This window comes from Heterodontus francisci, chromosome 2 (assembly GCF_036365525.1).
Source record: "Heterodontus francisci isolate sHetFra1 chromosome 2, sHetFra1.hap1, whole genome shotgun sequence".
Taxonomy (NCBI): Eukaryota; Metazoa; Chordata; class Chondrichthyes; order Heterodontiformes; family Heterodontidae; genus Heterodontus; species Heterodontus francisci.
Window position 1 is genome coordinate 214,617,800 of NC_090372.1, and position 26,129 is coordinate 214,643,928.

Below are 26,129 nucleotides of genomic sequence, written 5' to 3' on the forward strand. Positions count from 1 at the left end.
GTTTATATATAGAATAATGGATACCCGGGAGTGAGTTACAGACTGGAATCTAATCGAGGGGTTTCAGTGGTTTACATATAGAATAATAGATACCCGGGAGTGAGTTACAGACTGGAATCTAATCGAGGGGTTTCAGTGGTTTATATATAGAATAATAGATACCCGGGAGTGAGTTACAGACTGAAATCTAATCGAGGGGTTTCATTGGTTTATATATAGAATAATAGATACCCGGGAGTGAGTTACAGACTGGAATCTCATCGAGGGGTTTCAGTGGTTTATATATAGAATAATAGATACCCGGGAGTGAGTTACAGACTGGAATCTCATCGAGGGGTTTCAGTGGTTTATATATAGAATAATGGATACCCGGGAGTGAGTTACAGACTGGAATCTCATCGAGGGGTTTCAGTGGTTTATATATAGAATAATAGATACCCGGGAGTGAGTTACAGACTGGAATCTCATCGAGGGGTTTCAGTGGTTTATATATAGAATAATGGATACCCGGGAGTGAGTTACAGACTGGAATCTAATCGAGGGGTTTCAGTGGTTTACATATAGAATAATAGATACCCGGGAGTGAGTTACAGACTGGAATCTCATCGAGGGGTTTCAGTGGTTTATATATAGAATAATGGATACCCGGGAGTGAGTTACAGACTGGAATCTAATCGAGGGGTTTCAGTGGTTTATCAATAGAATAATGGATACCCGGGAGTGAGTTACAGACTGGAAACTAATCGAGGGGTTTCAGTGGTTTATATATAGAATAATAGATACCCGGGAGTGGGTTACAGACTGGAATCTAATCGAGGGGTTTCAGTGGTTTATATATAGAATAATAGATACCCGGGAGTGAGTTACAGACTGGAATCTAATCGAGGGGTTTCAGTGGTTTATATATAGAATAATAGATACCCGGGAGTGGGTTACAGACTGGAATCTAATCGAGGGGTTTCAGTGGTTTATATATAGAATAATAGATACCCGGGAGTGAGTTACAGACTGGAATCTAATCGAGGGGTTTCATTGGTTTATATATAGAATAATAGATACCCGGGAGTGAGTTACAGACTGGAATCTCATCGAGGGGTTTCAGTGGTTTATATATAGAATAATGGATACCCGGGAGTGAGTTACAGATGGAATCTAATCGAGGGGTTCGGGGTGGTTTATATATAGAATAATAGATACCCGGGAGTGAGTTACAGACTGGAATCTAATCGAGGGGTTTCAGTGGTTTATATACAGAATAATGGATACCTGGGAGTGAGTTACAGACTGGAATCTAATCGAGGGGTTTCAGTGGTTTATATATAGAATAATGGATACCCGGGAGTGAGTTGCAGACTGAAATCTCATCGAGGGGTTCGGGGTGTTTATATATAGAATAATGGATACCCGGGAGTGTGTTACAGACTGGAATCTAATCGAGGGTTTCGGGGTGTTTATATATAGAATAATGGATACCCGGGAGTGTGTTACAGACTGGAATCTAATCGAGGGGTTCGGGGTGTTTATCAGTAGAATAATGGATACCCGGGAGTGTGTTGCAGACTGGAATCTAATCGAGGGGTTCGGGGTGTTTATCAATAGAATAATGGATACCTGAGAGTGAGTTACAGACTGGAATCTAATCGAGGGGTTGGGGGGTTTATGTATGGAATAATGGATACCCGGGAGTGAGCTGCAGACTGGAATCTAATCGAGGGCTTGGGGGGTTTATGTATGGAATAATGGATACCCGGGAGTGAGTTACAGACTGAAATCTAATCGAGGGGTTCGGGGTGTTTATCTATAGAATAATGGATACCCGGGAGTATGTTGCAGACTGGAATCTAATCGAGGGGTTCGGGGTGTTTATCAATAGAATAATGGATACCCGGGAGTGAGTTACAGACTGGAATCTAATCGAGGGGTTGGGGGTGTTTATCAATAGAATAATGGATACCTGAGAGTGAGTTACAGACTGGAATCTAATCGAGGGGTTGGGGGGTTTATGTATGGATTAATGGATACCCGGGAGTGAGTTACAGACTGACATCTAATCGAGGGGTTCGGGGTGTTTATATATAGAATAATGGATACCTGGGAGTGAGCTGCAGACTGGAATCTAATCGAGGGGTTTCAGTGGTTTATATATAGAATAATGGATACCCGGGAGTGAGTTACAGACTGGAATCTAATCGAGGGGTTTCAGTGGTTTATATATAGAATAATGGATACCCGGGAGTGAGTTACCGACTGGAATCTAATCGAGGGGTTTCAGTGGTTTATATATAGAATAATAGATATCTGGGAGTGAGTTACAGTCTGGAATCTAATCGAGGGGTTTCAGTGGTTTATATATAGAATAATGGATACCCGGGAGTGAGTTACAGACTGGAATCTAATCGAGGGGTTTCAGTGGTTTATATATAGAATAATAGATATCTGGGAGTGAGTTACAGTCTGGAATCTAATCGAGGGGTTTCAGTGGTTTAAATACAGAATAATGGATACCCGGGAGTGAGTTGCAGACTGGAATCTAATCGAGGGGTTTCAGTGGTTTATATATAGAATAATGGATACCCGGGAGTGAGTTACAGACTGGAATCTAATCGAGGGGTTCGGGGTGTTTATCAATAGAATAATGGATACCCGGGAGTGTGTTACAGACTGAAATCTAATCGAGGGGTTTCAGTGGTTTATATATAGAATAATGGATACCTGGGAGTGTGTTACAGACTGGAATCTAATCGAGGGGTTCGGGGTGTTTATCTATCGAATAATGGATACCCGGGAGTGTGTTACAGACTGGAATCTAATCGAGGGGTTCGGGGTGTTTATCAATAGAATAATGGATACCCGGGAGTGTGTTGCAGACTGGAATCTAATCGAGGGGTTCGGGGTGTTTATCAATAGAATAATGGATACCTGAGAGTGAGTTACAGACTGGAATCTAATCGAGGGGTTTCAGTGGTTTATATATAGAATAATGGATACCCGGGAGTGAGTTACAGACTGGAATCTAATCGAGGGGTTTCAGTGGTTTATATATAGAATAATAGATACCTGGGAGTGAGTTACAGACTGGAATCTAATCGAGGGGTTTCAGTGGTTTATATATAGAATAATAGATACCCGGGAGTGAGTTACAGACTGGAATCTAATCGAGGGGTTTCAGTGGTTTATATATAGAATAATAGATACCCGGGAGTGAGTTACAGACTGGAATCTAAGCGAGGGGTTTCATTGGTTTATATATAGAATAATGGATACCTGGGAGTGAGTTACAGACTGGAATCTCATCGAGGGGTTCGGGGGGGTTTATATATGGAATAATAGATACCCGGGAGTGAGTAACTGACTGGAATCTAATCGAGGGGTTTCAGTGGTTTATATATAGAATAATAGATACCTGGGAGTGAGTTACAGACTGGAATCTAATCGAGGGGTTTCAGTGGTTTATATATTGAATAATGGATACCCGGGAGTGAGTTACAGACTGGAATCTAAGCGAGGGGTTTCATTGGTTTATATATAGAATAATGGATACCTGGGAGTGAGTTACAGACTGGAATCTCATCGAGGGGTTCGGGGGGGGTTTATATATGGAATAATGGATACCCGGGAGTGAGTAACTGACTGGAATCTAATCGAGGGGCTTCAGTGGTTTAAATAAAGAATAATGGATACCCGGGAGTGAGTTACAGACTGAAATCTAATCGAGGGGTTCGGGGTGTTTATATATAGAATAATGGATACCCGGGAGTGTGTTACAGACTGGAATCTAATCGAGGGGTTCGGGGTGTTTATCAATTGAATAATGGATACCCGCGAGTGTGTTACAGACTGGAATCTAATCGAGGGGTTCGGGCTGTTTATCAATAGAATAATGGATACCCAGGAGTGTGTTACAGACTGGAATCTAATCGAGGGGTTCGGGGTGTTTATCAATTGAGTAATGGATACCCGCGAGTGTGTTACAGACTGGAATCTAATCTAGGGGTTCGGGGTGTTTATCAATAGAATAATGGATACCCGGGAGTGAGTTACAGACTGGAATCTAATCGAGGGGTTGGGGGGTTTATGTATGGAATAATGGATACCCGGGAGTGAGTTACAGACTGACATCTAATCGAGGGGTTCGGGGTGTTTATATATAGAATAATGGATACCTGGGAGTGAGTTACAGACTGGAATCTAATCAAGGGGTTTCAGTGGTTTATATATAGAATAATGGATACCCGGGAGTGAGTTACAGACTGGAATCTAATCAAGGGGTTTCAGTGGTTTATATATAGAATAATGGATACCCGGGAGTGAGTTACAGACTGGAATCTAATCAAGGGGTTTCAGTGGTTTATATATAGAATAATGGATACCCGGGAGTGAGTTACAGACTGGAATCTAATCGAGGGGTTTCAGTGGTTTATATATGGAATAATGGATACCCGGGAGTGAGTTACAGACTGGAATCTAAACGAGGGGTTCGGGGTGGTTTATATATAGAATAATGGATACCCGGGAGTGAGTTACAGACTGGAATCTCATCGAGGGGTTTCAGTGGTTTATATATAGAATAATGGATACCCGGGAGTGAGTTACAGACTGGAATCTAATCGAGGGGTTCGGGGTGGTTTATATATAGAATAATAGATACCCGGGAGTGAGTTACAGACTGGAATCTAATCGAGTGGTTTCAGTGGTTTATATACAGAATAATGGATACCCGGGAGTGAGTTACAGACTGGAATCTAATCGAGGGGTTTCAGTGGTTTATATATAGAATAATGGATACCCGGGAGTGAGTTACAGACTGGAATCTAATCGAGGGGTTTCAGTGGTTTATATATAGAATAATGGATACCCGGGAGTGAGTTACAGACTGGAATCTAATCGAGGGGTTTCAGTGGTTTATATATAGGATAATGGATACCCGGGAGTGAGTTACAGACTGGAATCTAATGGAGGGGTTAGGGTGAGTTTATATGTAGAATAATGGATACCCGAGAGTGTGCTACAGACTGGAATCTAATCGAGGGGTTAGGGTGAGTTTATATATAGAATAATGGATACCCGGGATTGTGTTACAGACTGGAATCTAATCGAGGGGTTACGGTGAGTTTATATGTAGAATAATGGATACCCGAGAGTGTGCTACAGACTGGAATCTATTCGAGGGGTTTGGGGGAGTTTATATATAGAATAATGGATACCCGGGAGTGTGTTACAGACTGAAATCTAATCGAGGGGTTCGGGGTGTTTATCAATAGAATAATGGATACCCGGGAGTGTGTTGCAGACTGGAATCTAATCGAGGGGTTCGGGGTGTTTATCAATAGAATAATGGATACCTGAGAGTGAGTTACAGACTGGAATCTAATCGAGGGGTTCGGGGTGTTTATCAATAGAATAATAGATACCCGGGAGTGAGTTACAGACTGGAATCTAATCGAGGGGTTTCAGTGGTTTATATATAGAATAATGGATACCCGGGAGTGAGTTACAGACTGACATCTAATCGAGGCATTCGGGGTGTTTATATATAGAATAATGGATACCTGGGAGTGTGTTACAGACTGGAATCTAATCGAGGGGTTTCAGTGGTTTATATATAGAATAATAGATACCCGGGAGTGAGTTACAGACTGGAATCTAATCGAGGGGTTTCAGTGGTTTATATATAGAATAATAGATACCCGGGAGTGAGTTACAGACTGAAATCTAATCGAGGGGTTTCATTGGTTTATATATAGAATAATAGATACCCGGGAGTGAGTTACAGACTGGAATCTCATCGAGGGGTTTCAGTGGTTTATATATAGAATAATAGATACCCGGGAGTGAGTTACAGACTGGAATCTCATCGAGGGGTTTCAGTGGTTTATATATAGAATAATGGATACCCGGGAGTGAGTTACAGACTGGAATCTCATCGAGGGGTTTCAGTGGTTTATATATAGAATAATAGATACCCGGGAGTGAGTTACAGACTGGAATCTCATCGAGGGGTTTCAGTGGTTTATATATAGAATAATGGATACCCGGGAGTGAGTTACAGACTGGAATCTAATCGAGGGGTTTCAGTGGTTTACATATAGAATAATAGATACCCGGGAGTGAGTTACAGACTGGAATCTCATCGAGGGGTTTCAGTGGTTTATATATAGAATAATGGATACCCGGGAGTGAGTTACAGACTGGAATCTAATCGAGGGGTTTCAGTGGTTTATCAATAGAATAATGGATACCCGGGAGTGAGTTACAGACTGGAAACTAATCGAGGGGTTTCAGTGGTTTATATATAGAATAATAGATACCCGGGAGTGGGTTACAGACTGGAATCTAATCGAGGGGTTTCAGTGGTTTATATATAGAATAATAGATACCCGGGAGTGAGTTACAGACTGGAATCTAATCGAGGGGTTTCAGTGGTTTATATATAGAATAATAGATACCCGGGAGTGGGTTACAGACTGGAATCTAATCGAGGGGTTTCAGTGGTTTATATATAGAATAATAGATACCCGGGAGTGAGTTACAGACTGGAATCTAATCGAGGGGTTTCATTGGTTTATATATAGAATAATAGATACCCGGGAGTGAGTTACAGACTGGAATCTCATCGAGGGGTTTCAGTGGTTTATATATAGAATAATGGATACCCGGGAGTGAGTTACAGATGGAATCTAATCGAGGGGTTCGGGGTGGTTTATATATAGAATAATAGATACCCGGGAGTGAGTTACAGACTGGAATCTAATCGAGGGGTTTCAGTGGTTTATATACAGAATAATGGATACCTGGGAGTGAGTTACAGACTGGAATCTAATCGAGGGGTTTCAGTGGTTTATATATAGAATAATGGATACCCGGGAGTGAGTTGCAGACTGAAATCTCATCGAGGGGTTCGGGGTGTTTATATATAGAATAATGGATACCCGGGAGTGTGTTACAGACTGGAATCTAATCGAGGGTTTCGGGGTGTTTATATATAGAATAATGGATACCCGGGAGTGTGTTACAGACTGGAATCTAATCGAGGGGTTCGGGGTGTTTATCAGTAGAATAATGGATACCCGGGAGTGTGTTGCAGACTGGAATCTAATCGAGGGGTTCGGGGTGTTTATCAATAGAATAATGGATACCTGAGAGTGAGTTACAGACTGGAATCTAATCGAGGGGTTGGGGGGTTTATGTATGGAATAATGGATACCCGGGAGTGAGCTGCAGACTGGAATCTAATCGAGGGCTTGGGGGGTTTATGTATGGAATAATGGATACCCGGGAGTGAGTTACAGACTGAAATCTAATCGAGGGGTTCGGGGTGTTTATCTATAGAATAATGGATACCCGGGAGTATGTTGCAGACTGGAATCTAATCGAGGGGTTCGGGGTGTTTATCAATAGAATAATGGATACCCGGGAGTGAGTTACAGACTGGAATCTAATCGAGGGGTTGGGGGTGTTTATCAATAGAATAATGGATACCTGAGAGTGAGTTACAGACTGGAATCTAATCGAGGGGTTGGGGGGTTTATGTATGGATTAATGGATACCCGGGAGTGAGTTACAGACTGACATCTAATCGAGGGGTTCGGGGTGTTTATATATAGAATAATGGATACCTGGGAGTGAGCTGCAGACTGGAATCTAATCGAGGGGTTTCAGTGGTTTATATATAGAATAATGGATACCCGGGAGTGAGTTACAGACTGGAATCTAATCGAGGGGTTTCAGTGGTTTATATATAGAATAATGGATACCCGGGAGTGAGTTACCGACTGGAATCTAATCGAGGGGTTTCAGTGGTTTATATATAGAATAATAGATATCTGGGAGTGAGTTACAGTCTGGAATCTAATCGAGGGGTTTCAGTGGTTTATATATAGAATAATGGATACCCGGGAGTGAGTTACAGACTGGAATCTAATCGAGGGGTTTCAGTGGTTTATATATAGAATAATAGATATCTGGGAGTGAGTTACAGTCTGGAATCTAATCGAGGGGTTTCAGTGGTTTAAATACAGAATAATGGATACCCGGGAGTGAGTTGCAGACTGGAATCTAATCGAGGGGTTTCAGTGGTTTATATATAGAATAATGGATACCCGGGAGTGAGTTACAGACTGGAATCTAATCGAGGGGTTCGGGGTGTTTATCAATAGAATAATGGATACCCGGGAGTGTGTTACAGACTGAAATCTAATCGAGGGGTTTCAGTGGTTTATATATAGAATAATGGATACCTGGGAGTGTGTTACAGACTGGAATCTAATCGAGGGGTTCGGGGTGTTTATCAATCGAATAATGGATACCCGGGAGTGTGTTACAGACTGGAATCTAATCGAGGGGTTCGGGGTGTTTATCAATAGAATAATGGATACCCGGGAGTGTGTTGCAGACTGGAATCTAATCGAGGGGTTCGGGGTGTTTATCAATAGAATAATGGATACCTGAGAGTGAGTTACAGACTGGAATCTAATCGAGGGGTTTCAGTGGTTTATATATAGAATAATGGATACCCGGGAGTGAGTTACAGACTGGAATCTAATCGAGGGGTTTCAGTGGTTTATATATAGAATAATAGATACCTGGGAGTGAGTTACAGACTGGAATCTAATCGAGGGGTTTCAGTGGTTTATATATAGAATAATAGATACCCGGGAGTGAGTTACAGACTGGAATCTAATCGAGGGGTTTCAGTGGTTTATATATAGAATAATAGATACCCGGGAGTGAGTTACAGACTGGAATCTAAGCGAGGGGTTTCATTGGTTTATATATAGAATAATGGATACCTGGGAGTGAGTTACAGACTGGAATCTCATCGAGGGGTTCGGGGGGGTTTATATATGGAATAATAGATACCCGGGAGTGAGTAACTGACTGGAATCTAATCGAGGGGTTTCAGTGGTTTATATATAGAATAATAGATACCTGGGAGTGAGTTACAGACTGGAATCTAATCGAGGGGTTTCAGTGGTTTATATATTGAATAATGGATACCCGGGAGTGAGTTACAGACTGGAATCTAAGCGAGGGGTTTCATTGGTTTATATATAGAATAATGGATACCTGGGAGTGAGTTACAGACTGGAATCTCATCGAGGGGTTCGGGGGGGGTTTATATATGGAATAATGGATACCCGGGAGTGAGTAACTGACTGGAATCTAATCGAGGGGCTTCAGTGGTTTAAATAAAGAATAATGGATACCCGGGAGTGAGTTACAGACTGAAATCTAATCGAGGGGTTCGGGGTGTTTATATATAGAATAATGGATACCCGGGAGTGTGTTACAGACTGGAATCTAATCGAGGGGTTCGGGGTGTTTATCAATTGAATAATGGATACCCGCGAGTGTGTTACAGACTGGAATCTAATCGAGGGGTTCGGGCTGTTTATCAATAGAATAATGGATACCCAGGAGTGTGTTACAGACTGGAATCTAATCGAGGGGTTCGGGGTGTTTATCAATTGAGTAATGGATACCCGCGAGTGTGTTACAGACTGGAATCTAATCTAGGGGTTCGGGGTGTTTATCAATAGAATAATGGATACCCGGGAGTGAGTTACAGACTGGAATCTAATCGAGGGGTTGGGGGGTTTATGTATGGAATAATGGATACCCGGGAGTGAGTTACAGACTGACATCTAATCGAGGGGTTCGGGGTGTTTATATATAGAATAATGGATACCTGGGAGTGAGTTACAGACTGGAATCTAATCAAGGGGTTTCAGTGGTTTATATATAGAATAATGGATACCCGGGAGTGAGTTACAGACTGGAATCTAATCAAGGGGTTTCAGTGGTTTATATATAGAATAATGGATACCCGGGAGTGAGTTACAGACTGGAATCTAATCAAGGGGTTTCAGTGGTTTATATATAGAATAATGGATACCCGGGAGTGAGTTACAGACTGGAATCTAATCGAGGGGTTTCAGTGGTTTATATATGGAATAATGGATACCCGGGAGTGAGTTACAGACTGGAATCTAAACGAGGGGTTCGGGGTGGTTTATATATAGAATAATGGATACCCGGGAGTGAGTTACAGACTGGAATCTCATCGAGGGGTTTCAGTGGTTTATATATAGAATAATGGATACCCGGGAGTGAGTTACAGACTGGAATCTAATCGAGGGGTTCGGGGTGGTTTATATATAGAATAATAGATACCCGGGAGTGAGTTACAGACTGGAATCTAATCGAGTGGTTTCAGTGGTTTATATACAGAATAATGGATACCCGGGAGTGAGTTACAGACTGGAATCTAATCGAGGGGTTTCAGTGGTTTATATATAGAATAATGGATACCCGGGAGTGAGTTACAGACTGGAATCTAATCGAGGGGTTTCAGTGGTTTATATATAGAATAATGGATACCCGGGAGTGAGTTACAGACTGGAATCTAATCGAGGGGTTTCAGTGGTTTATATATAGGATAATGGATACCCGGGAGTGAGTTACAGACTGGAATCTAATGGAGGGGTTAGGGTGAGTTTATATGTAGAATAATGGATACCCGAGAGTGTGCTACAGACTGGAATCTAATCGAGGGGTTAGGGTGAGTTTATATATAGAATAATGGATACCCGGGAGTGTGTTACAGACTGGAATCTAATCGAGGGGTTACGGTGAGTTTATATGTAGAATAATGGATACCCGAGAGTGTGCTACAGACTGGAATCTATTCGAGGGGTTTGGGGGAGTTTATATATAGAATAATGGATACCCGGGAGTGTGTTACAGACTGAAATCTAATCGAGGGGTTCGGGGTGTTTATCAATAGAATAATGGATACCCGGGAGTGTGTTGCAGACTGGAATCTAATCGAGGGGTTCGGGGTGTTTATCAATAGAATAATGGATACCTGAGAGTGAGTTACAGACTGGAATCTAATCGAGGGGTTCGGGGTGTTTATCAATAGAATAATAGATACCCGGGAGTGAGTTACAGACTGGAATCTAATCGAGGGGTTTCAGTGGTTTATATATAGAATAATGGATACCCGGGAGTGAGTTACAGACTGACATCTAATCGAGGCATTCGGGGTGTTTATATATAGAATAATGGATACCTGGGAGTGTGTTACAGACTGGAATCTAATCGAGGGGTTTCAGTGGTTTATATATAGAATAATAGATACCCGGGAGTGAGTTACAGACTGGAATCTAATCGAGGGGTTTCAGTGGTTTATATATAGAATAATAGATACCCGGGAGTGAGTTACAGACTGGAATCTAATCGAGGGGTTTCAGTGGTTTATATATAGAATAATAGATACCTGGGAGTGAGTTACAGACTGGAATCTAATCGAGGGGTTTCAGTGGTTTATATATAGAATAATGGATACCCGGGAGTGAGTTACAGACTGGAATCTAATCGAGGGGTTTCAGTGGTTTATATATAGAATAATGGATACCCGGGAGTGAGTTACAGACTGGAATCTAATCGAGGGGTTTCAGTGGTTTATATATAGAATAATAGATACCTGGGAGTGAGTTACAGACTGGAATCTAATCGAGGGGTTTCAGTGGTTTATATATAGAATAATGGATACCCGGGAGTGAGTTACAGACTGGAATCTAATCGAGGGGTTTCAGTGGTTTATATATAGAATAATGGATACCCGGGAGTGAGTTACAGACTGGAATCTAATCGAGGGGTTTCAGTGGTTTATATATAGAATAATAGATACCTGGGAGTGAGTTACAGACTGGAATCTAATCGAGGGGTTTCAGTGGTTTATATATAGAATAATGGATACCCGGGAGTGAGTTACAGACTGGAATCTAATCGAGGGGTTTCAGTGGTTTATATATAGAATAATGGATAACCGGGAGTGAGTTACAGACTGGAATCTAATCGAGGGGTTTCAGTGGTTTATATATAGAATAATAGATACCTGGGAGTGAGTTACAGACTGGAATCTAATCGAGGGGTTTCAGTGGTTTATATATAGAATAATAGATACCTGGGAGTGAGTTACAGACTGGAATCTAATCGAGGGGTTTCAGTGGTTTATATATAGAATAATAGATACCTGGGAGTGAGTTACAGACTGGAATCTAATCGAGGGGTTTCAGTGGTTTATATATAGAATAATGGATACCCGGGAGTGAGTTACAGACTGGAATCTAATCGAGGGGTTTCAGTGGTTTATATATAGAATAATAGATACCTGGGAGTGAGTTACAGACTGGAATCTAATCGAGGGGTTTCAGTGGTTTATATATAGAATAATAGATACCCGGGAGTGAGTTACAGACTGGAATCTAATCGAGGGGTTTCAGTGGTTTATATATAGAATAATAGATACCCGGGAGTGAGTTACAGACTGGAATCTAATCGAGGGGTTTCATTGGTTTATATATAGAATAATGGATACCCGGGAGTGAGTTACAGACTGGAATCTCATCGAGGGGTTTCATTGGTTTATATATAGAATAATGGATACCTGGGAGTGAGTTACAGACTGGAATCTCATCGAGGGGTTCGGGGGGGTTTATATATGGAATAATAGATACCCGGGAGTGAGTAACTGACTGGAATCTAATCGAGGGGCTTCAGTGGTTTAAATAAAGAATAATGGATACCCGGGAGTGAGTTACAGACTGGAATCTAATTGAGGGGTTTCAGTGGTTTATATATAGAATAATGGATACCCGGGAGTGAGTTACAGACTGGAATCTAATCGAGGGGTTTCAGTGGTTTATATATAGAATAATAGATACCCGGGAGTGAGTTACAGACTGGAATCTAAGCGAGGGGTTTCATTGGTTTATATATAGAATAATGGATACCTGGGAGTGAGTTACAGACTGGAATCTCATCGAGGGGTTCGGGGGGGGTTTATATATGGAATAATGGATACCCGGGAGTGAGTAACTGACTGGAATCTAATCGAGGGGCTTCAGTGGTTTAAATAAAGAATAATGGATACCCGGGAGTGAGTTACAGACTGAAATCTAATCGAGGGGTTCGGGGTGTTTATCAATAGAATAATGGATACCCGGGAGTGTGTTGCAGACTGGAATCTAATCGAGGGGTTCGGGGTGTTTATCAATAGAATAATGGATACCTGAGAGTGAGTTACAGACTGGAATCTAATCGAGGGGTTCGGGGTGTTTATCAATAGAATAATAGATACCCGGGAGTGAGTTACAGACTGGAATCTAATCGAGGGGTTTCAGTGGTTTATATATAGAATAATGGATACCCGGGAGTGAGTTACAGACTGACATCTAATCGAGGCATTCGGGGTGTTTATATATAGAATAATGGATACCTGGGAGTGTGTTACAGACTGGAATCTAATCGAGGGGTTTCAGTGGTTTATATATAGAATAATAGATACCCGGGAGTGAGTTACAGACTGGAATCTAATCGAGGGGTTTCAGTGGTTTATATATAGAATAATAGATACCCGGGAGTGAGTTACAGACTGGAATCTAATCGAGGGGTTTCAGTGGTTTATATATAGAATAATAGATACCTGGGAGTGAGTTACAGACTGGAATCTAATCGAGGGGTTTCAGTGGTTTATATATAGAATAATGGATACCCGGGAGTGAGTTACAGACTGGAATCTAATCGAGGGGTTTCAGTGGTTTATATATAGAATAATGGATACCCGGGAGTGAGTTACAGACTGGAATCTAATCGAGGGGTTTCAGTGGTTTATATATAGAATAATAGATACCTGGGAGTGAGTTACAGACTGGAATCTAATCGAGGGGTTTCAGTGGTTTATATATAGAATAATGGATACCCGGGAGTGAGTTACAGACTGGAATCTAATCGAGGGGTTTCAGTGGTTTATATATAGAATAATGGATACCCGGGAGTGAGTTACAGACTGGAATCTAATCGAGGGGTTTCAGTGGTTTATATATAGAATAATAGATACCTGGGAGTGAGTTACAGACTGGAATCTAATCGAGGGGTTTCAGTGGTTTATATATAGAATAATGGATACCCGGGAGTGAGTTACAGACTGGAATCTAATCGAGGGGTTTCAGTGGTTTATATATAGAATAATGGATAACCGGGAGTGAGTTACAGACTGGAATCTAATCGAGGGGTTTCAGTGGTTTATATATAGAATAATAGATACCTGGGAGTGAGTTACAGACTGGAATCTAATCGAGGGGTTTCAGTGGTTTATATATAGAATAATAGATACCTGGGAGTGAGTTACAGACTGGAATCTAATCGAGGGGTTTCAGTGGTTTATATATAGAATAATAGATACCTGGGAGTGAGTTACAGACTGGAATCTAATCGAGGGGTTTCAGTGGTTTATATATAGAATAATGGATACCCGGGAGTGAGTTACAGACTGGAATCTAATCGAGGGGTTTCAGTGGTTTATATATAGAATAATAGATACCTGGGAGTGAGTTACAGACTGGAATCTAATCGAGGGGTTTCAGTGGTTTATATATAGAATAATAGATACCCGGGAGTGAGTTACAGACTGGAATCTAATCGAGGGGTTTCAGTGGTTTATATATAGAATAATAGATACCCGGGAGTGAGTTACAGACTGGAATCTAATCGAGGGGTTTCATTGGTTTATATATAGAATAATGGATACCCGGGAGTGAGTTACAGACTGGAATCTCATCGAGGGGTTTCATTGGTTTATATATAGAATAATGGATACCTGGGAGTGAGTTACAGACTGGAATCTCATCGAGGGGTTCGGGGGGGTTTATATATGGAATAATAGATACCCGGGAGTGAGTAACTGACTGGAATCTAATCGAGGGGCTTCAGTGGTTTAAATAAAGAATAATGGATACCCGGGAGTGAGTTACAGACTGGAATCTAATTGAGGGGTTTCAGTGGTTTATATATAGAATAATGGATACCCGGGAGTGAGTTACAGACTGGAATCTAATCGAGGGGTTTCAGTGGTTTATATATAGAATAATAGATACCCGGGAGTGAGTTACAGACTGGAATCTAAGCGAGGGGTTTCATTGGTTTATATATAGAATAATGGATACCTGGGAGTGAGTTACAGACTGGAATCTCATCGAGGGGTTCGGGGGGGTTTATATATGGAATAATGGATACCCGGGAGTGAGTAACTGACTGGAATCTAATCGAGGGGCTTCAGTGGTTTAAATAAAGAATAATGGATACCCGGGAGTGAGTTACAGACTGAAATCTAATCGAGGGGTTCGGGGTGTTTATATATAGAATAATGGATACCCGCGAGTGTGTTACAGACTGGAATCTAATCGAGGGGTTCGGGGTGTTTATCAATTGAGTAATGGATACCCGCGAGTGTGTTACAGACTGGAATCTAATCTAGGGGTTCGGGGTGTTTATCAATAGAATAATGGATACCCGGGAGTGAGTTACAGACTGGAATCTAATCGAGGGGTTGGGGGGTTTATGTATGGAATAATGGATACCCGGGAGTGAGTTACAGACTGACATCTAATCGAGGGGTTCGGGGTGTTTATATATAGAATAATGGATACCTGGGAGTGAGTTGCAGACTGGAATCTAATCGAGGGGTTGGGGGGTTTATGTATGGAATAATGGATACCCGGGAGTGAGTTACAGACTGACATCTAATCGAGGGGTTCGGGGTGTTTATATATAGAATAATGGATACCTGGGAGTGAGTTACAGACTGGAATCTAATCAAGGGGTTTCAGTGGTTTATATATAGAATAATGGATACCCGGGAGTGAGTTACAGACTGGAATCGAATCGAGGGGTTTCAGTGGTTTATATATGGAATAATGGATACCCGGGAGTGAGTTACAGACTGGAATCTAATCAAGGGGTTTCAGTGGTTTATATAAAGAATAATGGATACCCGGGAGTGAGTTACAGACTGGAATCTAAACGAGGGGTTCGGGGTGGTTTATATATAGAATAATGGATACCCGGGAGTGAGTTACAGACTGGAATCTAATCGAGTGGTTTCAGTGGTTTCTATACAGAATAATGGATACCCGGGAGTGAGTTACAGACTGGAATCTAATCGAGGGGTTTCAGTGGTTTATATATAGAATAATGGATACCCGGGAGTGAGTTACAGACTGGAATCTAATCGAGGGGTTTCAGTGGTTTATATATAGAATAATAGATACCCGGGAGTGAGTTACAGACTGGAATCTAATGGAGGGGTTTCAGTGGTTTATATATAGAATAATGGATACCCAGGAGTGTGTTACAGACTAGAATCTAATCGAGGGGTTTCAGTGGTTTATATATAGAATAATGGATACCCGAGAGTGTGCTACAGACTGGAATCTAATCGAGGGGTTAGGGTGAGTTTATATATAGAATAATGGATACCCGGGAGTGTGTTACAGACTGGAATCTAATCGAGGGGTTACGGTGAGTTTATATGTAGAATAATGGATACCCGAGAGTGTGCTACAGACTGGAATCTATTCGAGGGGTTTGGGGGAGTTTATATATAGAATAATGGATACCCGGGAGTGTGTTACAGACTGGAATCTAATCGAGGGGTTTGGGGAATTTATATATAGAATAATGGATACCCAGGAGTGTGTTACAGACTAGAATCTAATCGAGGGGTTTCAGTGGTTTATATATAGAATAATGGATACCCGAGAGTGTGCTACAGACTGGAATCTAATCGAGGGGTTTGGGGGAGTTTATATAAAGAATAATGGATACCCAGGAGTGTGTTACAGACTGGAATCTAATCGAGGGGTTTCAGTGGTTTATATATGGAATAATGGATACCCGGGAGTGAGTTACAGACTGGAATCTAATCGAGGGGTTTCAGTGGTTTATATATAGGATAATGGATACCCGGGAGTGAGTTACAGACTGGAATCTAATCGAGGGGTTTCAGTGGTTTATATATAGAATAATGGATACCCAGGAATGAATTACAGACTGGAATCTAATCGTGGGGTTTGGGGGGGTTTATATATAGAATAATGGATACCCGGGAGAGTGTTACAGACTGGAATCTAATCGAGGGGTTTCAGTGGTTTATATATAGAATAATGGATAGCTGGGAGTGAGTTCCAGGCTGAAATCTAATCGAGGGGTTTGGGGGAGTTTCTATTTCGAATGATGGATATCCGGGAGTGAGTTACAGACTGGAATCTCATCGAGGGGTTTCATTGGTTTATATATAGAATAATGGATACCTGGGAGTGAGTTACAGACTGGAATCTCATCGAGGGGTTCGGGGGGGTTTATATATGGAATAATGGATACCCGGGAGTGAGTAACTGACTGGAATCTAATCGAGGGGCTTCAGTGGTTTAAATAAAGAATAATGGATACCCGGGAGTGAGTTACAGACTGAAATCTAATCGAGGGGTTCGGGGTGTTTATCAATAGAATAATGGATACCCGGGAGTGAGTTACAGACTGGAATCTAATCGAGGGGTTTCAGTGGTTTATATATAGAATAATGGATACCCGGGAGTGAGTTACAGACTGGAATCTAATCGAGGGGTTTCAGTGGTTTATATATAGAATAATGGATACCCGGGAGTGAGTTACAGACTGGAATCTAATCGAGGGGTTTCAGTGGTTTATATATAGGATAATGGATACCCGGGAGTGAGTTACAGACTGGAATCTAATCGAGGGGTTAGGGTGAGTTTATATGATGAATAATGGATACCCGAGAGTGTGCTACAGACTGGAATCTATTCGAGGGGTTTGGGGAATTTCTATATAGAATAATGGATACCCAGGAGTGTGTTACAGACTGGAATCTAATCGAGGGGTTTCAGTGGTTTATATATAGAATAATGGATACCCGGGAGTGAGTTACAGACTGGAATCTATTCGAGGGGTTTCAGTGGTTTATATATGGAATAATGGATACCCGGGAGTGAGTTACAGACTGGAATCTAATCGAGGGGTTTGGGGGAGTTTATATATAGAATAATGGATACCCAGGAGTGTGTTTCAGACTGGAATCTAATCGAGGGGTTTCAGTGGTTTATATATGGAATAATGGATACCCGGGAGTGAGTTACAGACTGGAATCTAATCGAGGGGTTTCAGTGGTTTATATATAGGATAATGGATACCCGGGAGTGAGTTACAGACTGGAATCTAATCGAGGGGTTCGGGGTGTTTATATATAGAATAATGGATACCCAGGAATGAATTACAGACTGGAATCTAATCGTGGGGTTTGGGGGGGTTTATATATAGAATAATGGATACCCGGGAGAGTGTTACAGACTGGAATCTAATCGAGGGGTTTCAGTGGTTTATATATAGAATAATGGATACCTGGGAGTGAGTTCCAGGCTGAAATCTAATCGAGGGGTTTGGGGGAGTTTCTATATAGAATAATGGATACCCGGGAGAGTGTTACAGACTGGAATCTAATCGAGGGGTTTCAGTGGTTTATATATAGAATAATGGATACCTGGGAGTGAGTTCCAGACTGGAATCTAATCGAGGGGTTTCAGTGGTTTATATATGGAATAATGGATACCCGGGAGTGAGTTACAGACTGGAATCTAATCGAGGGGTTTGGGGGAGTTTCTATATAGAATAATGGATACCCGGGAGTGAGTTACAGACTGGAATCTAATCGAGGGGTTCGGGGTGTTTATATATAGAATAATGGATACCCAGGAATGAATTACAGACTGGAATCTAATCGTGGGGTTTGGGGGGGTTTATATATAGAATAATGGATACCTGGGAGAGTGTTACAGACTGGAATCTAATCGAGGGGTTTCAGTGGTTTATATATAGAATAATGGATACCTGGGAGTGAGTTCCAGGCTGAAATCTAATCGAGGGGTTTGGGGGAGTTTCTATATAGAATGATGGATATCCGGGAGAGTGCTACAGACTGGAATCTAATCGAGGTGTTCGGGGGGGTTTATATATAGAATAATGGATACCCGGGAGTGAGTTACAGACTGGAATCTAATCGAGGGGTTTCTGTGGTTTATAAGTAGAATAATGGATACCCGGGAGTGAGTTACAGACTGGAATCTAATCAAGGGTTGTCAGTGGTTTATTTGTAGATTAATGGATACCCGGGAGTGAGTTGCAGACTGGAATCTAATCGAGGGGTTTGGGGGAGTTTATACATAGAATGATGGATACCCGGGAGAGTGTTGCAGACTGGAATCTAATCGAGATGTTAGGTGGGGTTTATACATAGAATAATAGATACCCGGGAATGAGTTACCGACTGGAATCTAATCGTGTGGTTTGGGAGGGTTTATACATAGAATAATAGATACCCGGGAATGAGTTACAGACTGGAATCTAATCGTGTGGTTTGGGAGGGTTTATATATAGAATAATGGATACCCGGGAGAGTGTTACAGACTGGAATCTAATAGAGGGGTTTCATTGGTTTATATATAGAATAATGGATACCCGGGAGTGTGTTACAGACTGGAATCTAATCGAGGTGTTAGGTGTGTTTCTGTATAGAATAATGGATACCCGGGAGTGAGTTAGAGACTGGAATCTAATCGTGGGGTTAGGGGTTTTTTTTATATGGAATAATGGATACCCGGGAGTGAGTTACAAATTGGAATCTAATGAACTGAAATGGAAGTTTGTCTTATCTTAAAATTAGAGCTAAGCATTCAGGAGTGAAATCTGGAAGCAGGTTCTGACACAATGGGTAGTAGTAATCAGGAACAGTCTCGAGGGGCTGAATGGCTCACTCCTGTTCCTATGTTCCTTGCTTGCCATTCAGATGGTGATGTCCCAGTACTCCTCTACTCCATGGACTGATTAGAGATTATTACCTGCACCAGGAAAAAAAGCTTTCATTAAGACTCAGCTCCTGATGATAAGGAGCTGAATTTCATCTGAATCCCATTTGTGGGAGCTTCCAGTCTGTGTGCTATTTAGTCAAAGTTGTTTATTTGGAGGTACTGCTCATGTGACAGGACCCCTCCCCACAGTGTTTAAAAGATGAATGATGCAGCCACTCTGGTCTATATACCGTGCCCTTGAGTTGTCATATGAACAGGAGACTATTTTAGAAATAGGGGCAGGCCAGCAGCTCATCTGTTTTTTGATCAATGCCAGGCCGTGGTTATGTAATTCACTCACTTTCCGTTCCGTCTATTTCTGCCTGGTCCTCCCAGGCCTTCTTCTTGAATTTCATATTCCCAAAATGCATGATCACCCCCACCATTTTGTAGCAGTTGTACTTCTCTTCTGTAGAAAAGCCCAAGATGTCCATAGCGTGCTGACAGAAAATCAAACAAGATTAATTCAAGCGCAGGTTTCTATTTTCACATTTACCTTTTAGTTCAGTGTTTCTCAAACTGGGTTCTGTGGATCCCTGGGGTGTCCGTAGAGACTTCCCAGGGGCTCGGCAGAATAGGTGAGTCATATGCAAATGAATGGCAGGAATGGAATTGGGCCAACACAGCACAGAGTGACCTGGCTCTCTGATAGTCAGGGTGGAACGCACAAATATTTAAGAACTACTTTGTTTGAAATTTAAACCAGGCAGCTTGACTCTGATTGGTCAAGGCATTGCCCTGAGGAATGAACCAGCGAATGGCTGTCACTTATTTTTTTTTGCTGTAACAGGCGCAATGTTTGTACATGTTCTTTATGTCTGTAAAGAACAAGGCCCTGTGTATTAATATATGTAGCCTCTGGTACACGCAAATGCGCCACACTGCGAGCCCTACTGACAATCTTAAATTGGTTGTCAGCGTAATTCTTAGCACACTGAGGATTATTTAGCAAATGTTGTCCAATCGTGGAATCGCATCTAATGTTGGACACTGTGTTTTGAGTTTTGCATGCATGGCCTGGTTGGGTACAGCCTGTACCTTGCACATTGCGAACAGCAGAAGGGACATGTTATTTGATATGATTCACCAGTCTTTGGGAAGTACGGCCTACATACTTAGCATCACACTGGCATTGAAATTCATATATCACATTACTCATTTGTGTGATAGGCAGGACGTCTTTTTGGCTTGACGGCAGCAGCCTGTTAGCGGCGAACACCACACGTGTTGTTACTGCATAGTAGCAGTGTGAAACAGCTAGTTTCAGCTGTTGCTCAAATTTTTGGGATACATTCCAGGGTAAGTTGAGGTAGACTGGGCACATTTCAGGGCCGAAAATGACAGCAAAACCTATACAGTGGATTTCAACTGCCACAGTGGCTCTTGCACATCAGGGTAACTTCAATAGACGAGCGGAGATAAAGGGGACATGAAATTTGATCAAAGCATACTTACGTCAGTCGCCATTAACTCGGTGCCATCGTTGAGTTTGTCCACTGTTACTACACCTTGTGAACAGCAGTGATAGTCATGGGGGTTGGTGGAAACCATGAGGATATCTGGAATAGGAAGGTGGAATGAGTGTGATTCTTGCTCTTATTTTGGTGATGTTAATTGTCCCTTATTTATTTTCAGTTACTTTCTACTTGTGCTGTGACCCAGTCTTGCCTGAGGGGGTGGCACCCAATGGGTTAGAAAGCCTGCCACTTTATTGACAACTTGCATTTGTTGCAGTAACACATGCCTAGGTGCTTCCCAATAATGTAATCAGACATAAGTTGACATAGAGTCAAAAATGGATACATTAGGTCATATTTGGTCAGAGAGGTAGGTTTTAAGCAGCATCGTAAAGGAGAAGAGAGAGGCAGAGAGGTGACTCCAGAGGGTGGGGCCTGGACAGCTGAAGACACAGCCACCAATGGTACAGCAAAGGAGGCAGGAGATGCACTAGAGGAGGAAGGCAGGGTTCTCGATGGGTTATAGGGTTGGAGGAGGTTACAGAGCTAGAGAGGGGCCGAGGCCATGGACATGAGGATGACAGACGGTTATATTATTCAACTAAAAATATGTGTGGCTACAAAATCTTAACTGTTGATCTCACAGTTATTCTGTTATTTACCTTGAAGTTCCTTTTTCCTTCCGGACAGAATCTGATAGTAAATGTGATAGCTCCGCTCACTGGGCTGCTGGAATATTACACGGGATTTTTCCAGCAAGTCTGAGGACATCAGGAAATAACGATTAACATTATGGCTGAAAGCTGCCACTATTCTTCAACACAATGCAACTAGTATTCAGATCCCTCTTTAGTTAATGCTGACACACTCTCTCTCTCCTCATTCCCTCAGTTAATGGGGACATTCTCTCCCCTGACCCCCACTTTGAGCTTCTGCCCTCATCACCCATTTTGTGCTCTGGCTCAAGATGAATTTTGTTTTCTGAATTCCTTTCGTACCTTCATAACCCATCTTCTACATTCCTTCTCCAAAATTTCCTTGCTGTCTTCACCTTTGAAGAATTCACACAATGTATCTGCCATTTCCCGAGTCCCTTGAATATTTCCACCCCACTCAAAAGACTTTTTTGCTCTCTAGCATGCCATCCATTTCCTTAAGGATTTGACAAGTCTTCCTGCTGTGAGAATTCAGTTTCACCATCCTCTTTAGCTTTCCTGATGTTAGATTTATATGAGATACAGTTTGCTTTGAGATTGACTGATGATCACTCACTCCTAACTTACTGAGAATAATTCATTACAGATACGTACATGTGTCAATGTCAGCAGATGACAGCTTGCCCGTGTGACCAAAATGGATCCTTATGTACTTGCCCTGAAACCAGTGTAGATATTTGACAATAAGTAATGCTGTTCATAGACAAAAACACATCAGAATAACGGAAGGTGGACAGAGTTAATTTAGTTAGTTAGTGCAGTGACTTTTTAACCTCAGACCTGTGCTCCAACACAACCCAAACCAATGGGTTAAAAGTTTTCATAGGAGGATAGAACTGTAGGAGGCCATTCAGCCCCTCGAGCTTGTTCTGCTGTTCATTTAGATTATGGTTGATCTGTATTTGAACTCCGTCCATTTCTGCTGGTTCTGTAACCCTTACTGAACCAAAGTCCATCAATCTTCATTTTGAAATTGACTCCCAGCCTTAACAGCATGTTGGGGGAGAGCTCCAGATTTCCACTACCCTCTGTGTGAAGAAGTGCTTCCTAACATTAAGCTGCCTAGATCTGTGAAGGATGCCAGGGCCCTAAGTGAAGGAATTTTGTATTGGTATTAACACAGTTCCTAGTTCATTACATTCACAACCTGTTAGACTGCCAACTTGAGGATAAATTCTTATCAAAAATGTCAAACCCTGACAGATGTCATAGAGAGGATCCTGGAACTGATCTAGTTCAAGATAATTGTACAACTTTTTAAAATAATTATGAACTATCTTACTACCCTTTTTTTCATTGGTTTCTCATCTTCAATGCTAATCTTTGGATTTAATTGGCAGGAATTCCCTCAGGGCTTCGTTCAATCAACTGCATTAACTTTAGCTGGAGATTGGCAGGAACCCCGTCTATATGTTTGTCCAGGATTTGAAGGAGAAGGAGGAATTTTTAAAAATGGGCAGCAAAATAAGTTGTGGCAAGCTCAGGGATAGGAGATAGAAACATCAAACAGGGAATGTTTCCACTCACGAATCTGGAAGAGTTGTCATTCCGAATAGTCTTTGCATTTCCGAAGGCTTCCATAGCTGGGTTAGCCTCAATGATCTGATCCTCTAGGGTCCCCTGCGGAATGTACAAATACAAAATAATAAGATAACCAAGTGTGTAATGATTTGGGTCACCTGGCAGTGACTCACCATCCCCACTGTCATGCCGTCATGCTCCTGCAAGGCGGTTTGGAGCAGCCTAGGCCCTGTCACTACACTCTTGGAACTGGCATCTAAGAAGAAGACTACAACCCCAGGAAAAGAGAGGGAAAACTAGGATATTCACTGATTGTGTCAGAAAGTGTCTGAAACTGTCTCCTTAGTTGAATGGGCTGCCATAGGATCCTAATGTGCATCTGATTAAAATCTCTCATCTGACTAAGAGGACATTTCCAACCACTGACTGGACTGGTTTGGGTGAGTTTGTTCTATCTAGGCTGACTTATCAAGATATTTCAATGTGAACACTCGTGTTGAATCTCATCTGCCTCGCACTTACAGTATGCATGCATGAGAATCTGAATCACTGTTATGGACAGCCGCAGTGAAGTGTTTACTGTGTCACTGTTGAATTTGGAAAAGGAACAATATAGCTGTTGTTATGATCCTGTCGTTTTTTTCTTTTCCGGAAAGTTTTTGGTGTATCTTTAAGGCTGTAAAAGGATCAGTACTGGTTTAAGGCAACAAGCTCCAGGGACTGTGAGCAAGGTTGCCCCAGGATATAGCCACTCAGAGTGGAAGTACCAGCCAGCTTCAAATGTGAATTCTGGTTGCCCTTGGATACAACCACTCAGAGACACATTGGTGCTCTTAACTGTTTGAACTGGCTTTTTATTTTGAAACAGACTGTTCTAAGACAGACAGCTGGACCAGCATGGATGGAACAGAGATCTCTGATAATTTAAACTGAAGGAAGGTGAATTTTAGACTGCTCACTTTTTCACTCCTCAAAACAATTCTAAAGCCAAATTTATTCATTGAAAAGTGTCTGCAAGTTGTTGATTGTTGAAATAGACTACTGACTGTCCTACTGTTGAAGAACATTTTTTTCCCCATCGGACGGCTGTGAGGACATCAAGCAACCTTGGACTGTTCCACAGTGGAAGATTCCACTTTGGCAGAAGCATAAATCTGCAAGGTCACTAATTTTTCTATTTTAAATGTTGTTTATGTCTTAGTAGTGTTTAAGAATTTAGATTTTCTAATTAAACAGTTAATTTGTTGATCTAAGGATACCTGGTTTGCTTAGCCTCATTCGGGAGTTGATGGATGATCAATTTGGCTGTAGTTTTCTTTAATTTGGAAAGTTTAAAGTGATATGTTAGGCGATCTGTAGAGTTGCGGGACTGATTTGACAGCGCATTGCTCCCACTACAATCAGAATTATATATTTTGATTAGGGGCTTTGTCTTGAGTGGTTGGTTATAACACATGGGATACATCAGAAGGAACATACGAGAGGGCTCGAGAACCATTCAGTTTGTATATTGAAAGAATGGACATGTTTTTCAGAGCTAATAACATTTTGGAATTTGAAGGTGAAACTGAAGAGGTCACGACTCAGAATAAGGCAATTCTTGAGTGCAAGAAAGCAATGTTACGAACAGGGATTGGCCCGGAAGTGTATGGCACACTAACAAACCTTGCTCCCAACAAGACAAAAGATGTGCCATTCAAAACAATCATCACCAAGTTGGAGGACCATTTCAACCCTAAACCACTAGAGATAGCAGAAAGCTACAAATTTGGAATCAAGAATCAGAAATCAGAAAAGTAGTGAAACAGTTGGTGAGTACATTGTGGCACCGAAGAATTTAGCATCACATTGTAACTTTGGCATGTTCTTGGACTGTACATTACGAGACAGATTTGTGTGTGTACTGGTGGATGAAAGAATCCAATCAAAGTTAATAAGCACACAAAATCTTACATTTGAGCTAGCGTGTAAGATTGCTCTTTCTACAGAGATGGTATCAAAGAATGCTTGGGAATTTTGTCCTATGCCAGTGACTATTACAGCTTCTATCCACAGTCCGAAGGCTTCTGTCAAGCCTAAAGTGGAAAGACTTAGTCTGAAGAGTGCTGGTGATAGTGGTTTAGTGTCTTGTTATCACTTTAAGGATAATCACATGGCGCAAGCAAGAAAGGCCATATTGCAATTGCTTGCTGAGTGAAGGCCAAAGCAGAAAAAGGAACTCATTCCAGTGGTAATGGGAAAACAGCAACGTCACAAGGGTGGAGTTCGCAATCTTTTGAATGAATCCAGATTGCCCAAGTGTAGAGAAGCTAGGGATGTGCAGCATTTATGCCCCTAGTAATCACTCAAGTGACAGAGACTTTGTAGAAAGGTGTTGTTCAATTGACAGTACATCAACATGTAAATCAATATGGCTGCAGTGTGCTCCATTATGAATAGAGATTCATACAAGAGTGAATTCAGTGACATACCTCTAACTGAGAGCAAAGTTCAGTTGAAAACCGAGTCTAGTGAGGTGCTAGAAATGTGCGGACAAATGGACTACAATGTTCAATATAAGGGCAAGTCCCTCAAGTTGCCCATTGTTGTCGTAGGATATGTCAACAACTGATATGGGCAAAGACTGGCTTTGTAAGCTGATGTTAGACCGGAAGCATGATTTCCAAGTT

The 26,129-nt window shown here is 41.7% G+C and overlaps 1 protein-coding gene across 1 annotated transcript in view; it reads right to left on the bottom strand.

Annotated features, from left to right (window-relative positions):
- LOC137350994 (myosin-7B-like) overlaps window positions 1–26,129 on the bottom strand; it is a 237,743-nt gene that overhangs the window by 152,356 nt on the left and 59,258 nt on the right. The window contains exons 7-12 of the mRNA XM_068015735.1: window positions 24,567–24,572; window positions 23,467–23,559; window positions 22,534–22,597; window positions 21,886–21,984; window positions 21,222–21,325; window positions 20,068–20,206 (exon numbers count right to left, since the gene is read on the bottom strand). Of these exons, the coding sequence (XP_067871836.1) occupies window positions 20,068–20,206; window positions 21,222–21,325; window positions 21,886–21,984; window positions 22,534–22,597; window positions 23,467–23,559; window positions 24,567–24,572 (505 nt within the window). The remainder of the gene's footprint in view (window positions 1–20,067; window positions 20,207–21,221; window positions 21,326–21,885; window positions 21,985–22,533; window positions 22,598–23,466; window positions 23,560–24,566; window positions 24,573–26,129) is intronic.